This window comes from Indicator indicator (genome assembly GCF_027791375.1).
Source record: "Indicator indicator isolate 239-I01 chromosome W unlocalized genomic scaffold, UM_Iind_1.1 iindW_random_scaffold_131, whole genome shotgun sequence".
Lineage (NCBI taxonomy): Eukaryota > Metazoa > Chordata > Aves > Piciformes > Indicatoridae > Indicator > Indicator indicator.
In genome coordinates, this window is record NW_026539077.1 from 29,411 (window position 1) to 54,410 (window position 25,000).

Consider the following 25,000-nt stretch of genomic DNA (forward strand, 5'->3'; position numbering starts at 1 on the left):
AGGTAGGAGTAGAGATCAGGTTGTAAAGGTGGAGTAGAGATCAGGTTGTAAGGTAGGAGTAGAGGTCAGGTTGTAAAGGAGGAGTAGTGATCAGGTTGTAAGGCAGGAGTAGAGATCAGGTTGTAAAGGTGGAGTAGGGATCAGGTTGTAAAGGTGAAGTAGAGATCAGGTTGTAAACTAGGAGTAGAGATCAGGTTGTAAAGGTGGAGTAGAGATCAGGTTGTAAGGTAGGAGTAGAGATCAGGTTGTAAAGGAGGAGTAGAGATCAGATTGTAAGGTAGGAGTAGAGATCAGGTTGTAAAGGTGTAGTAGAGATCAGGTTGTAAACTAGGAGTAGAGATCAGGTTGTAAAGGTGGAGTAGAGATCAGGTTGTAAACTAGGAGTAGAGATCAGGTTGTAAAGGTGGAGTAGAGATCAGGTTGTAAACTAGGAGTAGTGATCAGGTTGTAAGGTAGGAGTAGAGATCAGGTTGTAAAGGTGGAGTAGAGATCAGGTTGTAAAGGTGGAGTAGAGATCAGGTTGTAAACTAGGAGTAGAGATCAGGTTATAAAGGTGGAGTAGAGATCAGGTTGTAAAGGTGGAGTAGAGACGAGGTTGTAAGGTAGGAGTAGAGATCAGGTTGTAAAGGTGGAGTAGAGATCAGGTTGTAAACTAGGAGTAGAGATCAGGTTATAAAGGTGGAGTAGAGATCAGGTTGTAAAGGTGGAGTAGAGACGAGGTTGTAAGGTAGGAGTAGAGATCAGGTTGTAAAGGAGGAGTAGAGATCAGGTTGTAAGGTAAGAGTAGAGATCAGTTTGTAAAGGTGGAGTAGTGATCAGGTTGTAAAGGTGGAGTAGGGATCAGGTTGTAAGGTAGGAGTAGAGAGCAGGTTGTAAAGGTGGAGTAGAGATCAGGTTGTAAAGGTGGAGTAGTGATCAGGTTGTAAGGTAGGAGTAGGGACCAGGTTGTAAAGGTGGAGTAGAGATCAGGTTGTAAAGGTGGAGTAGGATCAGGTTGTAAAGGTGGAGTAGTGATCAGGTTGTAAAGGTGGAGTAGAGATCAGGTTGTAAAGGTGGAGTAGGGATCAGGTTGTAAGGTAGGAGTAGGGATCAGGTTGTAAAGGTGGAGTAGAGATCAGGTTGTAAAGGTGGAGTAGGGATCAGGTTGTAAGGTAGGAGTAGAGATCAGGTTGTAAAGGTGGAGTAGGGATCAGGTTGTAAGGTAGGAGTAGAGATCAGGTTGTAAAGGTGGAGTAGAGATCAGGTTGTAAGGTAGGAGTAGAGATCAGGTTGTAAAGGTGGAGTAGAGATCAGGTTGTAAGGTAGGAGTAGGGATCAGGTTGTAAAGGTGGAGTAGAGATCAGGTTGTAAGGTAGGAGTAGGGATCAGGTTGTAAAGGTGGAGTAGGGATCAGGTTGTAAGGTAGGAGTAGAGATCAGGTTGTAAAGGTGGAGTAGAGATCAGGTTGTAAGGTAGGAGTAGAGATCAGGTTGTAAAGGAGGAGTAGAGATCAGGTTGTAAATGTGGAGTAGGGTTCAGGTTGTAAGGTAGGAGTAGGGATCAGGTTGTAAAGGAGGAGTAGAGATCAGGTTGTAAGGTAGGAGTAGAGATCAGGTTGTAAAGGTGGAGTAGAGATCAGGTTGTAAGGTAGGAGTAGGGATCAGGTTGTAAAGGTGGAGTAGGGATCAGGTTGTAAGGTAGGAGTAGAGATCAGGTTGTAAAGGAGGAGTAGAGATCAGGTTGTAAATGTGGAGTAGGGTTCAGGTTGTAAGGTAGGAGTAGAGATCAGGTTGTAAAGGTGGAGTAGGGATCATGTTGTAAAGGTGGAGTAGAGATCAGGTTGTAAAGGAGGAGTAGAGATCAGGTTGTAAGGTAGGAGTAGAGATCAGGTTGGAAAGGTGGAGTAGAGATCAGGTTGTAAACTAGGAGTAGAGATCAGGTTGTAAAGGTGGAGTAGTGATCAAGTTGTAAGGTAGGAGTAGAGAGCAGGTTGTAAAGGTGGAGTAGAGATCAGGTTGTAAGGTAGGAGTAGAGATCAGGTTGTAAGGTAGGAGTAGAGAGCAGGTTATAAACTAGGAGTAGAGATCAGGTTGTAAGGTAGGAGTAGAGATCAGGTTGTAAAGGTGGAGTAGAGATCAGGTTGTAAACTAGGAGTAGTGATCAGGTTTTAAGGTAGGAGTAGAGATCAGGTTGTAAGGTAGGAGTAGAGATCAGGTTGTAAAGGCGGAGTAGGGATCAGGTTGTAACGTAGGAGTAGAGAGCAGGTTGTAAAGGTGGAGTAGAGAGCAGGTTGTAAAGGTGGAGTAGGGATCAGGTTGTAAGGTAGGAGTAGGGATCAGGTTGTAAAGGTGGAGTAGAGATCAGGTTGTAAAGTAGGAGTAGAGATCAGGTTGTAAAGGTGGAGTAGAGATCAGGTTGTAAAGGTGGAGTAGTGATCAGGTTGTAAGGTAGGAGTAGAGATCAGGTTGTAAAGGAGGAGTAGAGATCAGGTTGTAAAGGTGGAGTAGAGATCAGGTTGTAAAGGTGGAGTAGTGATCAGGTTGTAAGGTAGGAGTAGAGATCAGGTTGTAAAGGAGGAGTAGAGATCAGGTTGTAAGGAAGGAGTAGAGATCAGGTTGTAAAGGTGGAGTAGGGATCAGGTTGTAAGGTAGGAGTAGAGATCAGGTTGTAAACTAGGAGTAGTGATCAGGTTGTAAGGTACGAGTAGAGATCAGGTTGTAAAGGAGGAGTAGAGATCAGGTTGTAAGGTAGGAGTAGAGAGCAGGTTGTAAAGGTGGAGTAGAGATCAGGTTGTAACATAGGAGTAGAGAGCAGGTTGTAAAGTAGGAGTAGAGATCAGGTTGTAAAGGTAGGAGTAGAGATCAGGTTGTAAAGGTGGAGTAGAGATCAGGTTGTAAGGTAGGAGTAGAGAGCAGGTTGTAAAGGTGGAGTAGAGATCAGGTTGTAACGTAGGAGTAGAGATCAGGTTGTAAAGGTGGAGTAGAGATCAGGTTGTAAAGGTAGGAGTAGAGATCAGGTTGTAAAGGTGGAGTAGAGATCAGGTTGTAAGGTAGGAGTAGAGATCAGGTTGTAAAGGTGGAGTAGAGATCAGGTTGTAAAGGTGGAGTAGGATCAGGTTGTAAGGTAGGAGTAGAGATCAGGTTGTAAAGGTGGAGTAGAGATCAGGTTGTAAGGTAGGAGTAGGATCAGGTTGTAAGGTGGAGTAGAGATCAGGTTGTAAAGGTGGAGTAGAGATCAGGTTGTAAGGTAGGAGTAGAGATCAGGTTGTAAAGGTGGAGTAGAGATCAGGTTGTAAGGTAGGAGTAGAGATCAGGTTGTAAAGGTGGAGTAGGATCAGGTTGTAAGGTAGGAGTAGAGATCAGGTTGTAAAGGTGGAGTAGTGATCAGGTTGTAAGGTAGGAGTAGAGATCAGGTTGTAAAGGTGGAGTAGAGATCAGGTTGTAAGTAGGAGTAGGATCAGGTTGTAAAGTGGAGTAGAGATCAGGTTGTAAAGGTAGGAGTAGTGATCAGGTTGTAAGGTAGGAGTAGAGATCAGGTTGTAAAGGTGGAGTAGGATCAGGTTGTAAAGGTAGGAGTAGAGATCAGGTTGTAAAGGTGGAGTAGAGATCAGGTTGTAAGGTAGGAGTAGAGATCAGGTTGTAAAGGTGGAGTAGAGATCAGGTTGTAAAGGTGGAGTAGAGATCAGGTTGTAACGTAGGAGTAGAGAGCAGGTTGTAAAGGTGGAGTAGGATCAGGTTGTAAGGTAGGAGTAGAGATCAGGTTGTAAAGGAGTAGGATCAGGTGTAAGTGGAGAGATCAGGTTGTAAAGTGGAGTAGGATCAGGTTGTAAGGTAGGAGTAGAGATCAGGTTGTAAAGGTGGAGTAGTGATCAGGTTGTAAGGTAGGAGTAGAGATCAGGTTGTAAAGGTGGAGTAGAGATCAGGTTGTAAGGTAGGAGTAGAGATCAGGTTGTAAACTAGGAGTAGTGATCAGGTTGTAAGGTAGGAGTAGAGATCAGGTTGTAAAGGAGGAGTAGAGATCAGGTTGTAAAGTAGGAGTAGAGATCAGGTTGTAAGGAAGGAGTAGAGATCAGGTTGTAAAGGTGGAGTAGGGATCAGGTTGTAAGGTAGGAGTAGAGATCAGGTTGTAAACTAGGAGTAGTGATCAGGTTGTAAGGTAGGAGTAGAGATCAGGTTGTAAAGGTGGAGTAGAGATCAGGTTGTAACGTAGGAGTAGAGAGCAGGTTGTAAAGGTGGAGTAGAGATCAGGTTGTAAAGTAGGAGTAGAGATCAGGTTGTAAAGTAGGAGTAGAGATCAGGTTGTAAAGGTGGAGTAGAGATCAGGTTGTAAAGGTGGAGTAGAGATCAGGTTGTAAAGGTGGAGTAGAGATCAGGTTGTAAAGGTGGAGTAGTGATCAGGTTGTAAGGTAGGAGTAGAGATCAGGTTGTAAACTAGGAGTAGTTATCAGGTTGTAAAGGTGGAGTAGAGATCAGGTTGTAAAGGTGGAGTAGAGATCAGGTTGTAAGGTAGGAGTAGAGATCAGGTTGTAAAGGTGGAGTAGAGATCAGGTTGTAAGGTAGGAGTAGAGATCAGGTTGTAAAGGTGGAGTAGAGATCAGGTTGTAAAGGTGGAGTAGAGATCAGGTTGTAAGGTAAGAGTAGAGATCAGGTTGTAAAGGTAGGAGTAGAGATCAGGTTGTAAAGGTAGGAGTAGAGATCAGGTTGTAAAGGTGGAGTAGAGATCAGGTTGTAAAGGTGGAGTAGGGATCAGGTTGTAAGGTAGGAGTAGAGATCAGGTTGTAAAGGAGGAGTAGAGATCAGGTTGTAAAGTAGGAGTAGAGATCAGGTTGTAAAGGTGGAGTAGAGAATAGGTTGTAAAGGAGGAGTAGAGATCAGGTTGTAAAGGAGGAGTAGACATCAGGTTGTAAGGTAGGAGTAGAGATCAGGTTGTAAAGGAGGAGTAGGGATCGGTTGTAAAGGAGGAGTAGAGATCAGGTTGTAAAGGTGGAGTAGGATCAGGTTGTAAGGTAGGAGTAGAGATCAGGTTGTAAAGGTAGGAGTAGAGATCAGGTTGTAAAGGTAGGAGTAGAGATCAGGTTGTAAAGGTGGAGTAGAGATCAGGTTGTAAGGTAGGAGTAGAGAGCAGGTTGTAAAGGTGGAGTAGAGATCAGGTTGTAAGGTAGGAGTAGAGAGCAGGTTGTAAAGGTGGAGTAGAGATCAGGTTGTAAAGGTAGGAGTAGAGATCAGGTTGTAAAGGTGGAGTAGAGATCAGGTTGTAAGGTAGGAGTAGAGATCAGGTTGTAAAGGTGGAGTAGAGATCAGGTTGTAAAGGTGGAGTAGGATCAGGTTGTAAGTAGGAGTAGAGATCAGGTTGTAAAGGTGGAGTAGAGATCAGGTTGTAAAGGTGGAGTAGTGATCAGGTTGTAAGGTAGGAGTAGAGATCAGGTTGTAAAGGTGGAGTAGAGATCAGGTTGTAAAGGTGGAGTAGGGATCAGGTTGTAAAGGTAGGAGTAGTGATCAGGTTGTAAGGTAGGAGTAGAGATCAGGTTGTAAAGGTGGAGTAGAGATCAGGTTGTAAGGTAGGAGTAGAGATCAGGTTGTAAGGTGGAGTAGGATCAGGTTGTAAAGGTGGAGTAGAGATCAGGTTGTAAAGGTGGAGTATGGATCAGGTTGTAAAGGAGGAGTAGAGATCAGGTTTTAAAGGTGGAGTAGAGATCAGGTTCTAAAGGTGGAGTAGAGATCAGGTTGTAAAGGTGGAGTAGAGATCAGGTTGTAAGGTAGGAGTAGAGATCAGGTTGTAAACTAGGAGTAGTGATCAGGTTATAAGGTAGGAGTAGAGGTCAGGTTGTAAAGGTGGAGTAGAGATCAGGTTGTAAAGGTAGGAGTAGAGATCAGGTTGTAAGGTAGGAGTAGAGATCAGGTTGTAAAGGTGGAGTAGGATCAGGTTGTAAGGTAGGAGTAGAGATCAGGTTGTAAAGGTAGGAGTAGAGATCAGGTTGTAAGGTAGGAGTAGAGATCAGGTTGTAAAGGAGGAGTAGAGATCAGGTTGTAAAGGTAGGAGTAGAGATCAGGTTGTAAAGGTGGAGTAGAGATCAGGTTGTAAAGGTAGGAGTAGAGATCAGGTTGTAAAGGTAGGAGTAGAGATCAGGTTGTAAAGGTGGAGTAGAGATCAGGTTGTAAGGTAGGAGTAGAGATCAGGTTGTAAAGGTGGAGTAGAGATCAGGTTGTAAAGGTGGAGTAGGATCAGGTTGTAAGGTAGGAGTAGAGATCAGGTTGTAAAGGTGGAGTAGAGATCAGGTTGTAAGGTAGGAGTAGTGATCAGGTTGTAAGGTAGGAGTAGAGATCAGGTTGTAAAGGTGGAGTAGAGATCAGGTTGTAAAGGTGGAGTAGGATCAGGTTGTAAGGTAGGAGTAGAGATCAGGTTGTAAAGGTGGAGTAGAGATCAGGTTGTAAAGGTGGAGTAGAGATCAGGTTGTAAGGTAGGAGTAGAGATCAGGTTGTAAAGGTGGAGTAGAGATCAGGTTGTAAAGGTGGAGTAGAGATCAGGTTGTAAAGGTGGAGTAGAGATCAGGTTGTAAAGGTGGAGTAGAGATCAGGTTGTAAAGGTAGGAGTAGGGATCAGGTTGTAAGGTAGGAGTAGAGATCAGGTTGTAAAGGTGGAGTAGAGATCAGGTTGTAAAGGTGGAGTAGAGATCAGGTTATAAAGGTGGAGTAGAGATCAGGTTGTAAAGGTGGAGTAGAGATCAGGTTGTAAAGGTGGAGTAGAGATCAGGTTGTAAGGTAGGAGTAGAGATCAGGTTGTAAAGGTGGAGTAGAGATCAGGTTGTAAAGGTGGAGTAGAGATCAGGTTGTAAAGGTAGGAGTAGAGATCAGGTTGTAAAGGTAGGAGTAGTGATCAGGTTGTAAGGTAGGAGTAGAGATCAGGTTGTAAAGGTGGAGTAGAGATCAGGTTGTAAAGGTAGGAGTAGAGGTCAGGTTGTAAGGTAGGAGTAGAGATCAGGTTGTAAAGGTGGAGTAGAGATCAGGTTGTAAGGTAGGAGTAGAGAGCAGGTTGTAAAGGTGGAGTAGAGATCAGGTTGTAAGGTAGGAGTAGAGATCAGGTTGTAAAGGTAGGAGTAGAGATCAGGTTGTAAAGGTGGAGTAGAGATCAGGTTGTAAGGTAGGAGTAGAGATCAGGTTGTAAATGTGGAGTAGGGATCAGGTTGTAAAGGAGGAGTAGAGATCAGGTTGTAAGGTAAGAGTAGAGATCAGTTTGTAAAGGTGGAGTAGGGATCAGGTTGTAAGGTAGGAGTAGGGACCAGGTTGTAAAGGTGGAGTAGAGATCAGGTTGTAAAGGTGGAGTAGCGTTCAGGTTGTAAAGGTGGAGTAGTGATCAGGTTGTAAAGGTGGAGTAGAGATCAGGTTGTAAAGGTGGAGTAGGGATCAGGTTGTAAGGTAGGAGTAGTGATCAGGTTGTAAAGGTGGAGTAGAGATCAGGTTGTAAAGGTGGAGTAGAGATCAGGTTGTAAGGTAGGAGTAGAGATCAGGTTGTAAAGGTAGGAGTAGAGATCAGGTTGTAAAGGTAGGAGTAGAGATCAGGTTGTAAGGTAGGAGTAGAGATCAGGTTGTAAAGGTGGAGTAGAGATCAGGTTGTAAGGTAGGAGTAGAGATCAGGTTGTAAAGTAGGAGTAGGATCAGGTTGTAAAGGTAGGAGTAGAGATCAGGTTGTAAAGGTAGGAGTAGAGATCAGGTTGTAAAGGTGGAGTAGAGATCAGGTTGTAAAGTAGGAGTAGAGATCAGGTTGTAAAGGTAGGAGTAGAGATCAGGTTGTAAAGGTGGAGTAGAGATCAGGTTGTAAGGTAGGAGTAGAGATCAGGTTGTAAAGGTGGAGTAGGGATCAGGTTGTAAAGGTGGAGTAGGGATCAGGTTGTAAAGGTGGAGTAGGATCAGGTTGTAAAGTGGAGTAGAGATCAGGTTGTAAAGGTGGAGTAGAGATCAGGTTGTATGGTAGGAGTAGAGATCAGGTTGTAAAGGAGGAGTAGAGATCAGGTTGTAAAGGTGGAGTAGAGATCAGGTTGTAAAGGTGGAGTAGAGATCAGGATCTGAAGGTGGAGTAGAGATCAGGTTGTAAACTAGGATTAGTGATCAGGTTGTAAAGGAGGAGTAGAGATCAGGTTGTAAAGGTGGAGTAGAGATCAGGTTGTAAATGTGGAGTAGTGATCAGGTTGTAAGGTAGGAGTAGAGATCAGGTTGTAAAGGTGGAGTAGAGATCAGGTTGTAAACTAGGAGTAGTGATCAGGTTGTAAGGTAGGAGTAGAGGTCAGGTTGTAAAGGTGGAGTAGAGATCAGGTTGTAAAGTAGGAGTAGAGATCAGGTTGTAAGGTAGGAGTAGTGATCAGGTTGTAAGGTAGGAGTAGAGATCAGGTTGTAAAGGTGGAGTAGTGATCAGGTTGTAAGGTAGGAGTAGAGATCAGGTTGTAAGGTAGGAGTAGAGATCAGGTTGTAAAGGTGGAGTAGGAATCAGGTTGAAAAGGTGGAGTAGTGATCAGGTTGTAAGGTAGGAGTAGAGATCAGGTTGTAAAGGTTGAGTAGTGATCAGGTTGTAAGGTAGGAGTAGAGATCAGGTTGTAAACTAGGAGTAGTGATCAGGTTGTAAAGGTGGAGTAGAGATCAGGTTGTAAAGGTGGAGTAGAGATTAGGTTGTCAAGGTGGAGTAGTGATCAGGTTGTAAACTAGGAGTAGTGATCAGGTCGTAAGGTAGGAGTAGAGGTCAGGTTGTAAAGGTGGAGTAGAGATCAGGTGGTAAGGTAGGAGTAGAGATCAGGTTGTAAACTAGGAGTAGAGATCAGGTTGTAAAGGTGGAGTAGTGATCAGGTTGTAAAGGAGGAGCAGACATCAGGTTGTAAAGGTGGAGTAGAGAATAGGTTGTAAAGGAGGAGTAGAGATCAGGTTGTAAAGGTGGAGTAGTGATCAGGTTGTAAAGGATGAGTAGTGATCAGGTTGTGAACTAGGAGTAGAGATCAGGTTGTAAAAGTGGAGTAGAGATCAGGTTGTAAAGGATGAGTAGAGATCAGGTTATAAAGGTGGAGTAGTGATCAGGTTGTAAGGTAGGAGTAGAGATCAGGTTGTAAAGTAGGAGTAGAGATCAGGTTGTAAAGGTGGAGTAGAGATCAGGTTGACAGGTGGAGTAGGGATCAGGTTGTAAAGGAGGAGTAGAGAGCAGGTTGTAAAGGTGGAGTAGTGATCAGGTTGTAAGGTAGGAGTAGAGATCAGGTTGTAAAATAGGAGTAGTGATCAGGTTGTAAAGGTGGAGTAGAGATCAGGTTGTAAATGTGGAGTAGTGATCAGGTTGTAAGGCAGGAGTAGAGATCAGGTTGTAAAGGTGGAGTAGTGATCAGGTTGTAAGGTAGGAGTAGTGATCAGGTTGTGAACTAGGAGTATAGATCAGGTTGTAAAGGTGGAGTAGAGATCAGGTTGTAAACTAGGAGTAGTGATCAGGTTGTAAGGTAGGAGTAGAGGTGAGGTTGTAAAGGTGGAGTAGAGATCAGGTGGTAAGGTAGGAGTAGAGGTCAGGTTGTAAACTAGGAGTAGAGATCAGGTTGTAAGGTAGGAGTAGAGATCAGGTTGTAAAGGAGGAGTAGAGATCAGGTTGTAAAGGAGCAGTAGAGATCAGGTTGTAAGTTAGGAGTAGGGATCAGGTTGTAAAGGAGGAGTAGAGATCAGGTTGTAAAGGTGGAGTAGTAATCAGGTTGTAAGTTAGGAGTAGGGATCAGGTTGTAAAGGAGGAGTAGAGATCAGGTTGTAAAGGTGGAGTAGAGATCAGGTTGTAAAGGTGGAGTAGTGATCAGGTTGTAAGGTAGGAGTAGAGATCAGGCTGTAAACTAGGAGTAGTTATCAGGTTGTAAGGTAGGAGTAGAGGTCAGGTTGTAAAGGTGGAGTAGAGATCAGGTTGTAAGGTAGGAGTAGAAATCAGGTTGTAAACTAGGAGTAGTGATCAGGTTGTAAGGTAGGAGTAGAGGTCAGGTTGTAAAGGTGGAGTAGAGATCAGGTTGTAAGGTAGGAGTAGAGGTCAGGTTGTAAACTAGGAGTAGAGATCAGGTTGTAAGGTAGGAGTAGAGATCAGGTTGTAAAGGTGGAGTAGGGATCAGGTTGTAAAGGTGGAGTAGAGATCAGGTTGTAAAGGTGGAGTAGAGATCAGGTTGTAAAGGAGGAGTAGTGATCAGGTTGTAAACTAGGAGTAGTGATCACGTTGTAAGGTAGGAGTAGAGAACAGGTTGTAAAGGAGGAGTAGAGATCAGGTTGTAAAGGTGGAGTAGTGATCAGGTTGTAAAGTGGGAGTAGAGATCAGGTTGTAAGGTAGGAGTAGTGATCAGGTTGTAAAGGTGGAGTAGAGATCAGGCGGTAAGGTAGGAGTAGAGATCAGGTTGTAAACTAGGAGTAGTGATCAGGTTGTAAGGTAAGATTAGTGATCAGGTTGTAAGGTAGGAGTAGAGATCAGGTTGTAAAGGTGGAGTAGAGATCAGGTGGTAAGGTAGGAGTAGAGATCAGGTTGTAAACTAGGAGTAGTGATCAGGTTGTAAGGTAGGAGTAGAGGTCAGGTTGTAAAGGTGGAGTAGAGATCAGGTTGTAAGGTAGGAGTAGAGGTCAGGTTGTAAACTAGGAGTAGAGATCAGATTGTAAGGTAGGAGTAGAGATCAGGTTGTAAAGGTGGAGTAGAGATCAGGTTGTAAAGGAGCAGTAGGGATCAAATTGTAAAGGTGGAGTAGGGATTAGGTTGTAAAGTGGGAGTAGAGATCAGGTTGTAAAGGTGGAGTAGAGATCAGGTTGTAAAGGTGGAGTAGTGATCAGGTTGTAAGGTAGGAGTAGAGATCAGGTTGTAAACTAGGAGTAGTGATCAGGTTGTAAGGTAGGAGTAGAGATCAGGTTGTAAACTAGGAGTAGTGATCAGGTTGTAAGGTAGGAGTAGAGGTCAGGTTGTAAAGGTGGAGTAGAGATCAGGTTGTAAGGTAGGAGTAGAGGTCAGGTTGTAAACTAGGAGTAGAGATCAGATTGTAAGGTAGGAGTAGAGATCAGGTTGTAAAGGTGGAGTAGAGATCAGGTTGTAAAGGAGCAGTAGAGATCAGGTTGTAAAGGTGGAGTAGGGATTAGGTTGTAAAGTGGGAGTAGAGATCAGGTTGTAAAGGTGGAGTAGAGATCAGGTTATAAAGGTGGAGTAGTGATCAGGTTGTAAGGTAGGAGTAGAGATCAGGTTGTAAAGGTGGAGTAGAGATCAGGTTGTAAACTAGGAGTAGTGATCAGGTTGTAAGGTAGGAGTAGAGAACAGGTTGTAAAGGAGGAGTAGAGATCAGATTGTAAAGGTGGAGTAGAGATCAGGTTGTAAACTAGGAGTAGTGATCAGGTTGTAAGGTAGGAGTAGAGAACAGGTTGTAAGGTAGGAGTAGAGATCAGGTTTTAAAGGTGGAGTAGGGATTAGGTTGTAAAATGGGAGTAGAGATCAGGTTGTAAGGTAGGAGTAGAGATCAGGTTGTAAAGGTGGAGTAGAGATCAGGTTGTAAACTAGGAGTAGTTATCAGGTTGTAAAGGTGGAGTAGAGATCAGGTTGTAAGGTAGGAGTAGAGATCAGGTTGTAAACTAGGAGTAGTGATCAGGTTGTAAGGTAGGAGTAGAGGTCAGGTTGTAAAGGTGGAGTAGAGATCAGGTTGTAAACTAGGAGTAGTGATCAGGTTGTAAGGTAGGAGTAGAGATCAGGTTGTAAGGTAGGAGTAGAGATCAGGTTGTAAAGGTGGAGTAGAGATCAGGTTGTAAACTAGGAGTAGTGATCAGGCTGTAAGGTAAGAGTAGAGATCAGGTTGTAAACTAGGAGTAGTGATCAGGTTGTAAGGTAAGAGTAGAGATCAGGTTGTAAGGTAGGAGTAGAGGTCAGGTTGTAAAGGTGGAGTAGTGATCAGGTTGAAAAGGTAGAAGTAGAGATCAGGTTGTAAGGTAGGAGTAGAGATCAGGTTGTAAACTACGAGTAGTGATCAGGTTGTAAGGTAGGAGTAGAGGTCAGGTTGTAAACTAGGAGTAGATATCAGGTTGTAAGTTAGGACTAGAGATCAGGTTGTAAAGGTGGAGTAGAGATCATGTTGTAAACTAGGAGTAGTGATCAGGTTGTAAGGTAGGAGTAGAGATCAGGTTGTAAGGTAGGAGTAGTGATCAGGTTGTAAACGAGGAGTAGTGATCAGGTTGTAAACTAGGAGTAGAGGTCAGGTTGTAAAGGTGTAGTAGAGATCAGGTTGTAAGGTAGGAGTAGAGATCAGGTTCTAAGCTATGAGTAGGGATCATGTTGTAAGTTCGGAGTAGAGATCAGGTTGTAAAGGTGGAGTAGGGATCGGGTTGTAAAGGTGGAGTAGTGATCAGGTTGTAAGGTAGGAGTAGAGATCAGGTTGTAAGGTAGGAGTAGAGATCAGGTTGTAAAGGTGGAGTAGGAATCAGGTTGAAAAGGTGGAGTAGTGATCAGGTTGTAAGGTAGGAGTAGAGATCAGGTTGTAAACTAGGAGTAGTGATGAGGTTGTAAGGTAGGAGTAGACATCAGGTTGTAAAGGTGGAGTAGTGATCAGGTTGTAAAGGACGAGTTGCAATCAGGTTGTAATGGTGGAGTAGAGATCAGGTTGTAAAGGTGGAGTAGTGATCAGGTTGTAAGGTAGGAGTAGAGATCAGGTTGTAAAGGTGGAGTAGAGATCAGGTTGTAAAGGTGGAGTAGTGATCAGGTTGTAAGGTAGGAGTAGAGATCAGGTTGTAAAGGTGGAGTAGTGATCAGGTTGTAAAGGTGGAGTAGTGATCAGGTTGTAAGGTAGGAGTAGAGATCATGTTGTAAATTAGGAGTAGTGATGAGGTTGTAAAGGTGGAGTAGTGATCAGGTTGTAAAGGTGGAGTAGTGATCAGGTTGTAAGGTAGGAGTAGAGATCAGGTTGTAAAGGTGCAGTAGAGATCAGGTTGTAAAGGTGGAGTAGTGATCAGGTTGTAAACTAGGAGTAGAGATCAGGTTGTAAGGTAGGAGTAGGGGTCAGGATGTAAAGGTGGAGTAAAGATCAGGTTGTAAGGTAGGAGTAGAGGTCAGGTTGTAAACTAGGAGTAGAGATCAGGTTGTAAAGGTGGAGTAGTGATCAGGTTGTAAAGGAGGAGCAGAGATCAGGTTGTAAGGTAGGAGTAGAGGTCAGGTTGTAAAGGTGGAGTAGTGATCAGGTTGTAAACTAGGAGTAGTGATCAGGTTGTAAGGTAAGAGTAGAGATCAGGTTGTAAAGGTGGAGTAGAGATCAGGTTGTAAAGGTGGAGAAGAGATCAGGCTGTAAGGTAGGAGTAGAGATCAGGTTGTAAACTAGGAGTAGTGATCAGGTTGTAAGGTAGGAGTAGAGGTCAGGTTGTAAAGGTGGAGTAGAGATCAGGTTGTAAGGTAGGAGTAGAGGTCAGGTTGTAAGGTAGGAGTAGTGATCCGGTTGTAAAGGTGGAGTAGTGATCAGGTTGTAAAGGTGGAGTAGTGATCAGGTTGTAAGGTAGGAGTAGAGATCAGGTTGTAAAGGTGGAGTAGAGATCAGGTTGTAAAGGTGGAGTAGTGATCAGGTTGTAAACTAGGAGTAGAGATCAGGTTGTAAGGTAGGAGTAGAGGTCAGGTTGTAAAGGTGGAGTAGAGATCAGGTTGTAAGGTAGGGGTAGAGGTCAGGTTGTAAACTAGGAGTAGAGATCAGGTTGTAAAGGTGGAGTAGTGATCAGGTTGTAAAGGAGGAGCAGAGATCAGGTTGTAAAGTAGGAGTAGAGATCAGGTTGTAAAGGTGGAGTAGTGATCAGGTTGTAAACTAGGAGTAGTGATCAGGTTGTAAGGTAAGAGTGGAGATCAGGTTGTAAAGGTGGAGTAGAGATCAGGTTGTAAAGGTGGAGAAGAGATCACGCTGTAAGGTAGGAGTAGAGATCAGGTTGTAAACTAGGAGTAGTGATCAGGTTGTAAGGTAGGAGTAGAGGTCAGGTTGTAAGGTAGGAATAGAGATCAGGTTGTAAAGGTGGAGTAGTGATCAGGTTGTAAAGGAGGAGCAGAGATCAGGTTGTAAACTAGGAGTAAAGATCATGTTGTAAGGTAGGAGTAGTGATCAGGTTGTAAAGGTGGAGTAGAGATCAGGTTGTAAAGGAGGAGTAGTGATCACGTTGTAAGGTAGGAGTAGAGAACAGGTTGTAAAGGAGGAGTAGAGATCAGGTTGTAAAGGATGAGTAGAGATCAGGTTTTAAAGGTGGAGTAGGGATTAGGTTGTAAAATGGGAGTAGAGATCAGGTTGTAAACTAGGAGTAGTTATCAGGTTGTAAAGGAGGAGTAGAGATCAGGTTTTAAAGGTGGAGTAGAGATCAGGTTGTAAACTAGGAGTAGTGATCAGGTTGTAAGGTAGGAGTAGAGATCAGGTTGTAAGGTAGGAGTAGAGATCAGGTTGTAAAGGTGGAGTAGAGATCAGGTTGTAAAGGTGGAGTAGAAATCAGGTTGTAAACTAGGAGTATTGATCAGGCTGTAAGGTAAGAGTAGAGATCAGGTTGTAAGGTAGGAGTAGAGATCAGGTTGTAAGGTAGGAGTAGAGATCAGGTTGCAAAGGTGGAGTAGTGATCAGGTTGAAAAGGTAGGAGTAGAGATCAGGTTGTAAGGTAGCAGTAGAGATCAGGTTGTAAACTACGAGTAGTGATCAGGTTGTAAGGTAAGAGTAGATATCAGGTTGTAAGGTAGGAGTAGATATCAGGTTGTAAGGTAGGAGTAGAGATCAGGTTGTAAAGGTGGAGTAGAGATCAGGTTGTAAACTAGGAGTAGTGATCAGGTTGTAAGGTAGGAGTAGAGATCAGCTTGTAAAGGTGGAGTAGAGATCAGGTTGTAAAGGTGGAGTAGTGATCAGGTTGTAAGGTAGGAGTAGAGATCAGGTTGTAAGGTAGGAGTAGTGATCAGGTTGTAAACTAGGAGTAGTGATCAGGATGTAAACTAGGAGTAGAGGTCAGGTTGTAAAGGTGTAGTAGAGATCAGGTTGTAAGGTAGGAGTAGAGATCAGGTTCTAAACTATGAGTAGATATCATGTTGTAAGTTCAGAGTAGAGATCAGGTTGTAAAGGTGGAGTAGGGATCAGGTTGTAAAGGTGGAGTAGTAATCAGGTTGTAAGGTAGGAGTAGAGATCAGGTTGTAAGGTAGGAGTAGAGATCAGGTTGTAAAGGTGGAATAGGAATCAGGTTGAAAAGGTGGAGTAGTGATCAGGTTGTAAGGTAGGAGTAGAGATCAGGTTGTAAACTAGGAGTAGTAATGAGGTTGTAAGGTAGGAGTAGACATCAGGTTGTAAAGGTGGAGTAGTGATCAGGTTGTAAAGGACGAGTTGTAATCAGGTTGTAATGGTGGAGTAGAGATCAGGTTGTAAAGGTGGAGTAGTGATCAGGTTGTAAGGTAGGAGTAGAGATCAGGTTGTAAAGGTGGAGTAGAGATCATGTTGTAAACTAGGAGTAGTGATGAGGTTGTAAAGGTGGAGTAGTGATCAGGTTGTAAAGGTGGAGTAGTGATCAGGTTGTAAGGTAGGAGTAGAGATCAGGTTGTAAAGGTGGAGTAGAGATCAGGTTGTAAGGTAGGAGTAGAGATCAGGTTGTAAAGGTGGAGTAGTGATCAGGTTGTAAGGTAGGAGTAGAGATCAGGTTGTAAAGGTGGAGCAGAGATCAGGTTGTAAACTAGGAGTAAAGATCATGTTGTAAGGTAGGAGTAGAGAACAGGTTGTAAAGGAGGAGTAGAGATCAGGTTGTAAAGGACGAGTAGAGATCAGGTTTTAAAGGTGGAGTAGGGATTAGGTTGTAAAATGGGAGTAGTTATCAGGTTGTAAAGGTGGAGTAGAGATCAGGTTGTAAGGTAGGAGTAGAGATCAGGTTGTAAACTAGGAGTAGTGATCAGGTTGTAAGGTAGGAGTAGAGGTCAGGTTGTAAAGGTGGAGTAGAGATCAGGTTGTAAACTAGGAGTAGTGATCAGGCTGTAAGGTAAGAGTAGAGATCAGGTTGTAAACTAGGAGTAGTGATCAGGTTGTAAGGTAAGAGTAGAGATCAGGTTGTAAACTAGGAGTAGTTATCAGGTTGTAAACTAGGAGTAGTGATCACGTTGTAAATGTGGAGTACATATCAGGTTGTAATGGTGGAGTAGAGATCAGGTTGAAAAGGAGGAGTAGAGATCAGGTTGAAAAGGTGGAGTAGTGATCAGGTTGTAAACTAGGAGTAGTGATCAGGTTGTAAACTAGGAGTAGAGGTCAGGTTGTAAAGGTGTAGTAGAGATCAGGTTGTAAGGTAGGAGTAGAGATCAGGTTCTAAACTATGAGTAGAGATCATGTTGTAAGTTCGGAGTAGAGATCAGGTTGTAAAGGTGGAGTAGGGATCAGGTTGTAAAGGTGGAGTAGTGATCAGGTTGTAAAGGACGAGTTGTAATCAGGTTGTAATGGTGGAGTAGAGATCAGGTTGTAAAGGTGGAGTAGTGATCAGGTTGTAAGGTAGGAGTAGAGATCAGGTTGTAAAGGTGGAGTAGAGATCAGGTTGTAAGGTAGGAGTAGAGATCAGGTTGTAAAGGTGGAGTAGTGATCAGGTTGTAAGGTAGGAGTAGAGATCAGGTTGTAAAGGTGGAGTAGTGATCAGGTTGTAAAGGTGGAGTAGTGATCAGGTTGTAAGGTAGGAGTAGAGATCATGTTGTAAACTAGGAGTAGTGATGAGGTTGTAAAGGTGGAGTAGTGATCAGGTTGTAAAGGTGGAGTAGTGATCAGGTTGTAAGGTAGGAGTAGAGATCAGGTTGTAAAGGTGGAGTAGAGATCAGGTTGTAAAGGTGGAGTAGTGATCAGGTTGTAAACTAGGAGTAGAGATCAGGTTGTAAGGTAGGAGTAGAGGTCAGGTTGTAAAGGTGGAGTAGAGATCAGGTTGTAAGGTAGGAGTAGAGGTCAGGTTGTAAACTAGGAGTAGAGATCAGGTTGTAAAGGTGGAGTAGTGATCAGGTTGTAAAGGAGGAGCAGAGATCAGGTTGTAAGGTATGAGTAGAGATCAGGTTGTAAAGGTGGAGTAGTGATCAGGTTGTAAACTAGGAGTAGTGATCAGGTTGTAAGGTAAGAGTAGAGATCAGGTTGTAAAGGTGGAGTAGAGATCAGGTTGTAAAGGTGGAGAAGAGATCAGGTTTTAAGGTAGGAGTAGAGATCAGGTTGTAAACTAGGAGTAGTGATCAGGTTGTAAGGTAAGAGTAGAGATCAGTTTGTAAGGTAGGAGTAGAGATCAGGTTGAAAAGGTGGAGTAGTGATCAGGTTGTAAGGTAGGAGTAGAGATCGGGTTGTAAACTAGGAGTAGTGATCAGGTTGTAAAGGAGGAGTTGTAATCAGGTTGTAAATGTGGAGTACATATCAGGTTGTAATGGTGGAGTAGAGATCAGGTTGAAAAGGAGGAGTAGAGATCAGGTTGAAAAGTTGGAGTAGTGATCAGGTTGTAAACTAGGAGTAGTGATCAGGTTTATAAGGTAAGAGTAGAGATCAGGTTGTAAAGGTGGAGTAGAGATCAGTTTGTAAGGTACGAGTAGAGATCAGCTTGTAAACTAGGAGTGGTGATCAGGTTGTAAGGTAGGAGTAAATATCAGGTTGTAAAGGTGCAGTAGAGATCAGGTTTAAAAGGTGGAGTAGAGATCGGGTTGTAAACTAGGAGTAGTTATCAGGTTGTAAACTAGGAGTAGTGATCAGGTTGTAAAGGAGGAGTTGTAATCAGGTTGTAAATGTGGAGTACATATCAGGTTGTAATGGTGGAGTAGAGATCAGGTTGTAAAGGTGGAGTAGAGATCAGGTTGTAAAGGTGGAGTAGTGATCAGGTTGTAAAGGAGGAGTAGTGATCAGGTTGTAAAGATGGAGTAGAGCTCAGGTTGTAAAGGTGGAGTAGGGATCAGGTTGTAAGGTAGGAGTAGAGATCAGGTTGTAAAGGTGGAGTAGGGATCAGGTTGTAAAGGAGGAGTAGTGATCAGGTTGTAAAGTGGAGTAGAGATCAGGTTGTATACTAGGAGTAGTGATCAGGTTGTAAGGTAAGAGTAGAGATCAGGTTGTAAAGGTGGAGTAGAAATCAGGTTGTAAACTAGGAGTAGTGATCAGGTTGTAAAGGAGGAGTAGTGATCAGGTTGTAAAGGTGGAGTAGAGATCAGGTTGTAAAGGTGGAGTAGGGATCAGGTTGTAAAGGTGGAGTAGTGATCAGGTTGTAATGGTGGAGTAGTGATCAGGTTGTAAAGGTGGAGTAGAGATCAGGTTGTAAAGGTGGAGTAGGGATCAGGTTGTAAGGTAGGAGTAGAGATCAGGTTGTAAAGGTGGAGTAGGGATCAGGTTGTAAAGGAGGAGTAGTGATCAGGTTGTAAAGGTGGAGTAGAGATCAGGTTGTAAAGGAGGAGTAGTGATCAGGTTGAAAAGGTGGAGTAGTGATCAGGTTGAAAAGGTGGAGTAGAGATCAGGTTGTAAACTAGGAGTAGTGATCAGGTTGTAAAGGTGGAGTAGAGATCTTGTTGTAAAGTAGGAGTAGTGATGAGGTTGTAAACTAGGAGTAGAGATCAGGTTGTAAGGTAGGAGTAGTGATCAGGTTGTAAAGGTGGAGTAGAGATCAGGTTGTAAAGTAGGAGTAGTGATCAGGTTGTAAGGTAGGAGTAGAGATCGGGTTGTAAACTAGGAGTAGTTATCAGGTTGTAAACTAGGAGTAGTGATCAGGTTGTAAAGGAGGAGTTGTAATCAGGTTGTAAATGTGGAGTACAGATCAGGTTGTAATGGTGGAGTAGAGATCAGGTTGTAAAGGAGGAGTAGAGATCAGGTTGTAAAGGAGGAGTAGGGATCAGGTTGTAAAGGAGGAGTAGTGATCAGGTTGTAAAGGAGGAGAAGAGATCAGGTTGTAAAGGTGGAGTAGAGATCAGGTTGTAAAGGAGGAGTAGTGATCAGGTTGTAAAGGAGGAGAAGAGATCAGGTTGTAAAGGTGGAGTAGGGATCAGGTTGTAAGGTAGGAGTAGTGATCAGGTTGTAAAGGTGGAGTAGAGATCAGGTTGTAAGGTAGGAGTAGAGATCAGGTTGTAAAGGTGGAGTAGAGATCAGGTTGAAAAGGTGGAGTAGTGATCAGGTTGTAAGGTAGGAGTAGAGATCAGGTTGTAAACTAGGAGTAGTGATCAGGTTGTAAAGGTGGAGTAGAGATCTTGTTGTAAAGTAGGAGTAGTGATGAGGTTGTAAACTAGGAGTAGAGATCAGGTTGTAAGGTAGGAGTAGTGATCAGGTTGTAAAGGAGGAGTAGTGATCAGGTTGTAAAGGAGGAGTAGTGATCAGGTTGTAAAGGTGGAGTAGAGATCAGGTTGTAAAGGTGGAGTAGACATCAGGTTGTAAAGGTGGAGTAGTGATCAGGTTGTAATGGTGGAGTAGTGATCAGGTTGTAAAGGTGGAGTAGTCATCAGGTTGTAATGGTGGAGTAGTGATCAGGTTGTAAAGGTGGAGTAGACATCAGGTTGTAAAGGTGGAGTAGGGATCAGGTTGTAAGGTAGGAGTAGAGATCAGGTTGTAAAGGTGGAGTAGGGATCAGGTTGTAAAGGAGGAGTAGTGATCAGGTTGTAAAGGTGGAGTAGAGATCAGGTTGTAAAGGAGGAGTAGTGATCAGGTTGTAAAGGTGGAGTAGAGATCAGGTTGTAAAGGTGGAGTAGTGATCAGGTTGTAAAGGTGGAGTAGTGATCAGGTTGTAAAGGAGGAGTAGTGATCAGATTGTAAAGGTGGAGTAGACATCAGGTTGTAAAGGTGGAGTAGGGATCAGCTTGTAAGGTAGGAGTAGAGATCAGGTTGTAAGGTAGGAGTAGGGATCAGGTTGTAAAGGTGGAGTAGTGATCAGGTTGTAAGGTAGGAGTAGAGATCAGGTTGTAAACTAGGAGTAGTGATCAGGTTGTAAGGTAGGAGTAGAGATCAGGTTGTAAAGGTGGAGTAGAGATCAGGTTGTAAAGGTGGAGTAGTGATCAGTTGTAAGGTAGGAGTAGAGATCAGGTTGTAAACTAGGAGTAGTGATCAGGTTGTAAAGGTGGAGTAGAGATCATGTTGTAAAGTAGGAGTAGTGATGAGGTTGTAAACTAGGAGTAGAGATCAGGTTGTAAGGTAGGAGTAGTGATGAGGTTGTAAAGGTGGAGTAGAGATCAGGTTGTAAATGTGGAGTAGAGATCAGGTTGTAAGGTAGGAGTAGTGATCAGGTTGTAAAGGTGGAGTAGAGATCAGGTTGTAAATGTGGAGTAGAGATCAGGTTGTAAGGTAAGAGTAGAGATCAGGTTGTAAAGGTGGAGTAGAAATCAGGTTGTAAACTAGGAGTAGTGATCAGGTTGTAAAGGAGGAGTAGTGATCAGGTTGTAAAGGAGGAGTAGTGATCAGGTTGTAAAGGTGGAGTAGAGATCAGGTTGTAAAGGTGGAGTAGGGATCAGGTTGTAAAGGTGGAGTAGTGATCAGGTTGTAATGGTGGAGTAGTGATCAGGTTGTAAAGGTGGAGTAGAGATCAGGTTGTAAAGGTGGAGTAGGGATCAGGTTGTAAGGTAGGAGTAGAGATCAGGTTGTAAAGGTGGAGTAGGGATCAGGTTGTAAAGGAGGAGTAGTGATCAGGTTGTAAAGGTGGAGTAGAGATCAGGTTGTAAAGGAGGAGTAGTGATCAGGTTGTAAAGGTGGAGTAGAGATCAGGTTATAAAGGTGGAGTAGTGATCAGGCTGTAAAGGAGGAGTAGTGATCAGGTTGTAAAGGTGGAGTAGACATCAGGTTGTAAAGGTGGAGTAGGGATCAGGTTGTAAGGTAGGAGTAGAGATCAGGTTGTAAAGGTGGAGTAGGGATCAGGTTGTAAAGGAGGAGTAGTGATCAGGTTGTAAAGGTGGAGTAGAGATCAGGTTGTAAAGGAGGAGTAGTGATCAGGTTGAAAAGGTGGAGTAGAGATCAGGTTGTAAACTAGGAGTAGTGATCAGGTTGTAAAGGTGGAGTAGAGATCTTGTTGTAAAGTAGGAGTAGTGATGAGGTTGTAAACTAGGAGTAGAGATCAGGTTGTACGGTAGGAGTAGTGATCAGGTTATAAAGGTGGAGTAGAGATCAGGTTGTAAAGTAGGAGTAGTGATCAGGTTGTAAGGTAGGAGTAGAGATCGGGTTGTAAACTAGGAGTAGTTATCAGGTTGTAAACTAGGAGTAGTGATCAGGTTGTAAAGGAGGAGTTGTAATCAGGTTGTAAATGTGGAGTACAGATCAGGTTGTAATGGTGGAGTAGAGATCAGGTTGTAAAGGAGGAGTAGAGATCAGGTTGTAAAGAAGGAGTAGGGATCAGGTTGTAAAGGAGGAGTAGTGATCAGGTTGTAAAGGAGGAGAAGAGATCAGGTTGTAAAGGTGGAGTAGAGATCAGGTTGTAAAGGAGGAGTAGTGATCAGGTTGTAAAGGAGGAGAAGAGATCAGGTTGTAAAGGTGGAGTAGGGATCAGGTTGTAAGGTAGGAGTAGAGATCAGGTTGTAAAGGTGGAGTAGAGATCAGGTTGTAAGGTAGGAGTAGAGATCAGGTTGTAAAGGTGGAGTAGAGATCAGGTTGAAAAGGTGGAGTAGTGATCAGGTTGTAAGGTAGGAGTAGAGATCAGGTTGTAAACTAGGAGTAGTGATCAGGTTGTAAAGGTGGAGTAGAGATCTTGTTGTAAAGTAGGAGTAGTGATGAGGTTGTAAACTAGGAGTAGAGATCAGGTTGTAAGGTAGGAGTAGTGATCAGGTTGTAAAGGAGGAGTAGTGATCAGGTTGTAAAGGAGGAGTAGTGATCAGGTTGTAAAGGTGGAGTAGAGATCAGGTTGTAAAGGTGGAGTAGGGATCAGGTTGTAAAGGTGGAGTAGTGATCAGGTTGTAATGGTGGAGTAGTGATCAGGTTGTAAAGGTGGAGTAGTCATCAGGTTGTAATGGTGGAGTAGTGATCAGGTTGTAAAGGTGGAGTAGACATCAGGTTGTAAAGGTGGAGTAGGGATCAGGTTGTAAGGTAGGAGTAGAGATCAGGTTGTAAAGGTGGAGTAGGGATCAGGTTGTAAAGGAGGAGTAGTGATCAGGTTGTAAAGGTGGAGTAGAGATCAGGTTGTAAAGGTGGAGTAGTGATCAGGTTGTAAAGGAGGAGTAGTGATCAGATTGTAAAGGTGGAGTAGACATCAGGTTGTAAAGGTGGAGTAGAGATCAGGTTGAAAAGGTGGAGTAGTGATCAGGTTGTAAGGTAGGAGTAGAGATCAGGTTGTAAAGTAGGAGTAGTGATCAGGTTGTAAAGGTGGAGTAGAGATCTGGTTGTAAAGTAGGAGTAGTGATGAGGTTGTAAAGTAGGAGTAGAGATCAGGTTGTAAGGTAGGAGTAGTGATCAGGTTGTAAAGGTGGAGTAGAGATCAGGTTGTAAAGTAGGAGTAGTGATCAGGTTGTAAAGGTAGGAGTAGAGATCAGGTTGTAAAGGTAGGAGTAGTGATCAGGTTGTAAAGTAGGAGTAGTGATCAGGTTGTAAAGGTAGGAGTAGAGATCAGGTTGTAAAGGTAGGAGTAGAGATCAGGTTGTAAAGGTGGAGTAGAGATCAGGTTGTAAAGGAGGAGTAGTGATCAGGTTGTAAAGGTGGAGTAGAGATCAGGTTGTAAAGGTGGAGTAGGATCAGGTTGTAAAGGGAGTAGGATCAGGTTGTAAAGGAGGAGTAGGATCAGGTTGTAAAGGTGGAGTAGAGATCAGGTTGTAAAGGAGGAGAAGAGATCAGGTTGTAAAGGTGGAGTAGTGATCAGGTTGTAAAGGTGGAGTAGTGATCAGGTTGTAAAGGAGGAGTAGTGATCAGGTTGTAAAGTGGAGTAGAGATCAGGTTGTAAAGGTGGAGTAGGGATCAGGTTGCAAAGGTGGAGTAGTGATCAGGTTGTAAAGGTGGAGTAGTGATCAGGTTGTAAAGGAGGAGTAGTGATCAGGTTGTAAAGGTAGGAGTAGAGATCAGGTTGTAAAGGTGGAGTAGGGATCAGGTTGCAAAGGTGGAGTAGTGATCAGGTTGTAAGGTAGGAGTAGAGATCAGGTTGTAAAGGTAGGAGTAGTTATCAGGTTGTAAAGGTGGAGTAGAGATCAGGTTGTAAAGGTGGAGTAGAGATCAGGTTGTAAACTAGGAGTAGTGATCAGGTTGTAAGGTAGGAGTAGAGATCAGGTTGTAAAGGTAGGAGTAGAGATCAGGTTGTAAAGGTGGAGTAGAGATCAGGTTGTAAGGTAGGAGTAGAGGTCAGGTTGTAAGGTAGGAGTAGAGATCAGGTTGTAAAGGTGGAGTAGTGATCAGGTTGTAAAGGAGGAGCAGAGATCAGGTTGTAAAGGTGGAGTAGTGATCAGATTGTAAGGTAGGAGTAGTGATCAGGTTGTAAAGGTGGAGTAGAGATCAGGTTGTAAAGGAGGAGTAGAGATCAGGTTGTAAAGGTAGGAGTAGAGATCAGGTTGTAAAGGTGGAGTAGAGATCAGGTTGTAAAGGTGGAGTAGGGATCAGGTTGTAAGGTAGGAGTAGAGATAAGGTTGTAAAGGTGGAGTAGAGATCAGGTTGTAAAGGTGGAGTAGAGATCAGGTTGTAAGGTAGAAGTAGAGATCATGTTGTCAGGTAGGAGTAGAGATCAGGTTGTAAAGGTGGAGTAGTGATCAGGTTGTAAGGTAGGAGTACAGATCAGGTTGTAAGGTAGGAGTAGAGATCAGGTTGTAAAGGAGGAGTAGAGATCAGGTTGTAAAGTAGGAGTAGAGATCAGGTTGTAAAGGTGGAGTAGAGATCAGGTTGTAAAGGTGGAGTAGGGATCAGGTTGTAAAGGAGGAGTAGAGATCAGGTTGTAAAGGTGGAGTAGGGATAAGGTTGTAAGGTAGGAGTAGAGATCAGGTTGTAAAGGTGGAGTAGAGATCAGGTTGTAAGGTGGAGTAGAGATCAGGTTGTAAAGGTGGAGTAGAGATCAGGTTGTAAAGGTGGAGTAGAGATCAGGTTGTAAAGGTGGAGTAGGATCAGGTTGTAAAGGTGGAGTAGAGATCAGGTTGTAAAGGTGGAGTAGGGTAGGTGAGGGTTCAGGTTGTAAGGTAGGAGTAGGGATCAGGTTGTAAAGGTGGAGTAGACATCAGGTTGTAAAGGTGGAGTAGGGTTCAGGTTGTAAGGTAGGAGTAGGGATCAGGTTGTAAAGGTGGAGTAGAGATCAGGTTGTAAAGGAGGAGTAGAGAGCAGGTTGTAAAGGTGGAGTAGGGCTGAAGTTGTAAACTAGGAGTAACCTCTGAGGGAACCTCCTCTGCTCCCACTACTGCTCCCCAACTTACTCCTAGGAGTAGGTGCTTTCAGCCTTCCTCCCCCTGGGCAGGAGGGGCAGAGCCCTCCAGGTTGTAAAGTAGGAGTAAGTGGCAGGCCGCGGCCCGCTGCGCAGCTAGGCAAGGAGCTAGGAGTGACCTGGGAGTAAACCAGGAGTAACTTCTTACTCTTTGCCTTCGCAGTGCCCAGTGCCACGCCCCAGAACGTCTCCTTGGAAGTGGTCAACTCCAGGGTGAGTTTTACAACCCCCCCTTAGCTACTCCTAGGTGTAGGCTGAGGGGGGGTTGGGGGGGTCTGGTACTACTCTATGGAGCTCTTCCTCCTCTGTGGAGCTGCTCCTCCTCTGAGTAGCAAACTCCTACTCCCAGGAGGAAGGCTGCGACCTCCTCAGCCCCTCCTGGGTGGGGAGGGAGGAGAGCTGTGGAGCTCTTACTACTCTGTGTAACTCTTCCTACTCTGGGTAACTCTTCCTACTCTGGGTAACTCGTCCTACTCTGGGTAGCCCTTCCTCTGCTGTGGAGCTACTCCTAGGTGTAGTTATTGCTCCCCTGTGTAGCTCTTCCTCCCCTGGGTAGCTACTCCCTGGAGCTCTTCCTCCCCCTTGTAGCTACTACTACCCTGTGGAGCTCTGCCTCCCTGTTGTAGCTACTCCCTGGAGCTCTTCCTACCCCTTGTAGCTACTCTGTGCAGCTCTTCCTCCCCTTTGTAGCTACTCTCTGTGCCTCTTCCGACCCCTTGTAGCTACTACTACCCTGTGGAGCTCTTCCTCCCTGTTGT

The 25,000-nt window shown here is 43.9% G+C and overlaps 1 protein-coding gene across 1 annotated transcript in view; it reads left to right on the forward strand.

Moving 5' to 3' along the window:
• LOC128979914 (netrin receptor DCC-like) overlaps nucleotides 1–25,000 on the forward strand; it is a gene marked incomplete at its 5' end in the record, with an annotated part of 78,267 nt that overhangs the window by 23,907 nt on the left and 29,360 nt on the right. The window contains one exon of the mRNA XM_054398310.1: nucleotides 24,406–24,455. Coding sequence (XP_054254285.1) covers nucleotides 24,406–24,455 — 50 coding nt within the window. The remainder of the gene's footprint in view (nucleotides 1–24,405; nucleotides 24,456–25,000) is intronic.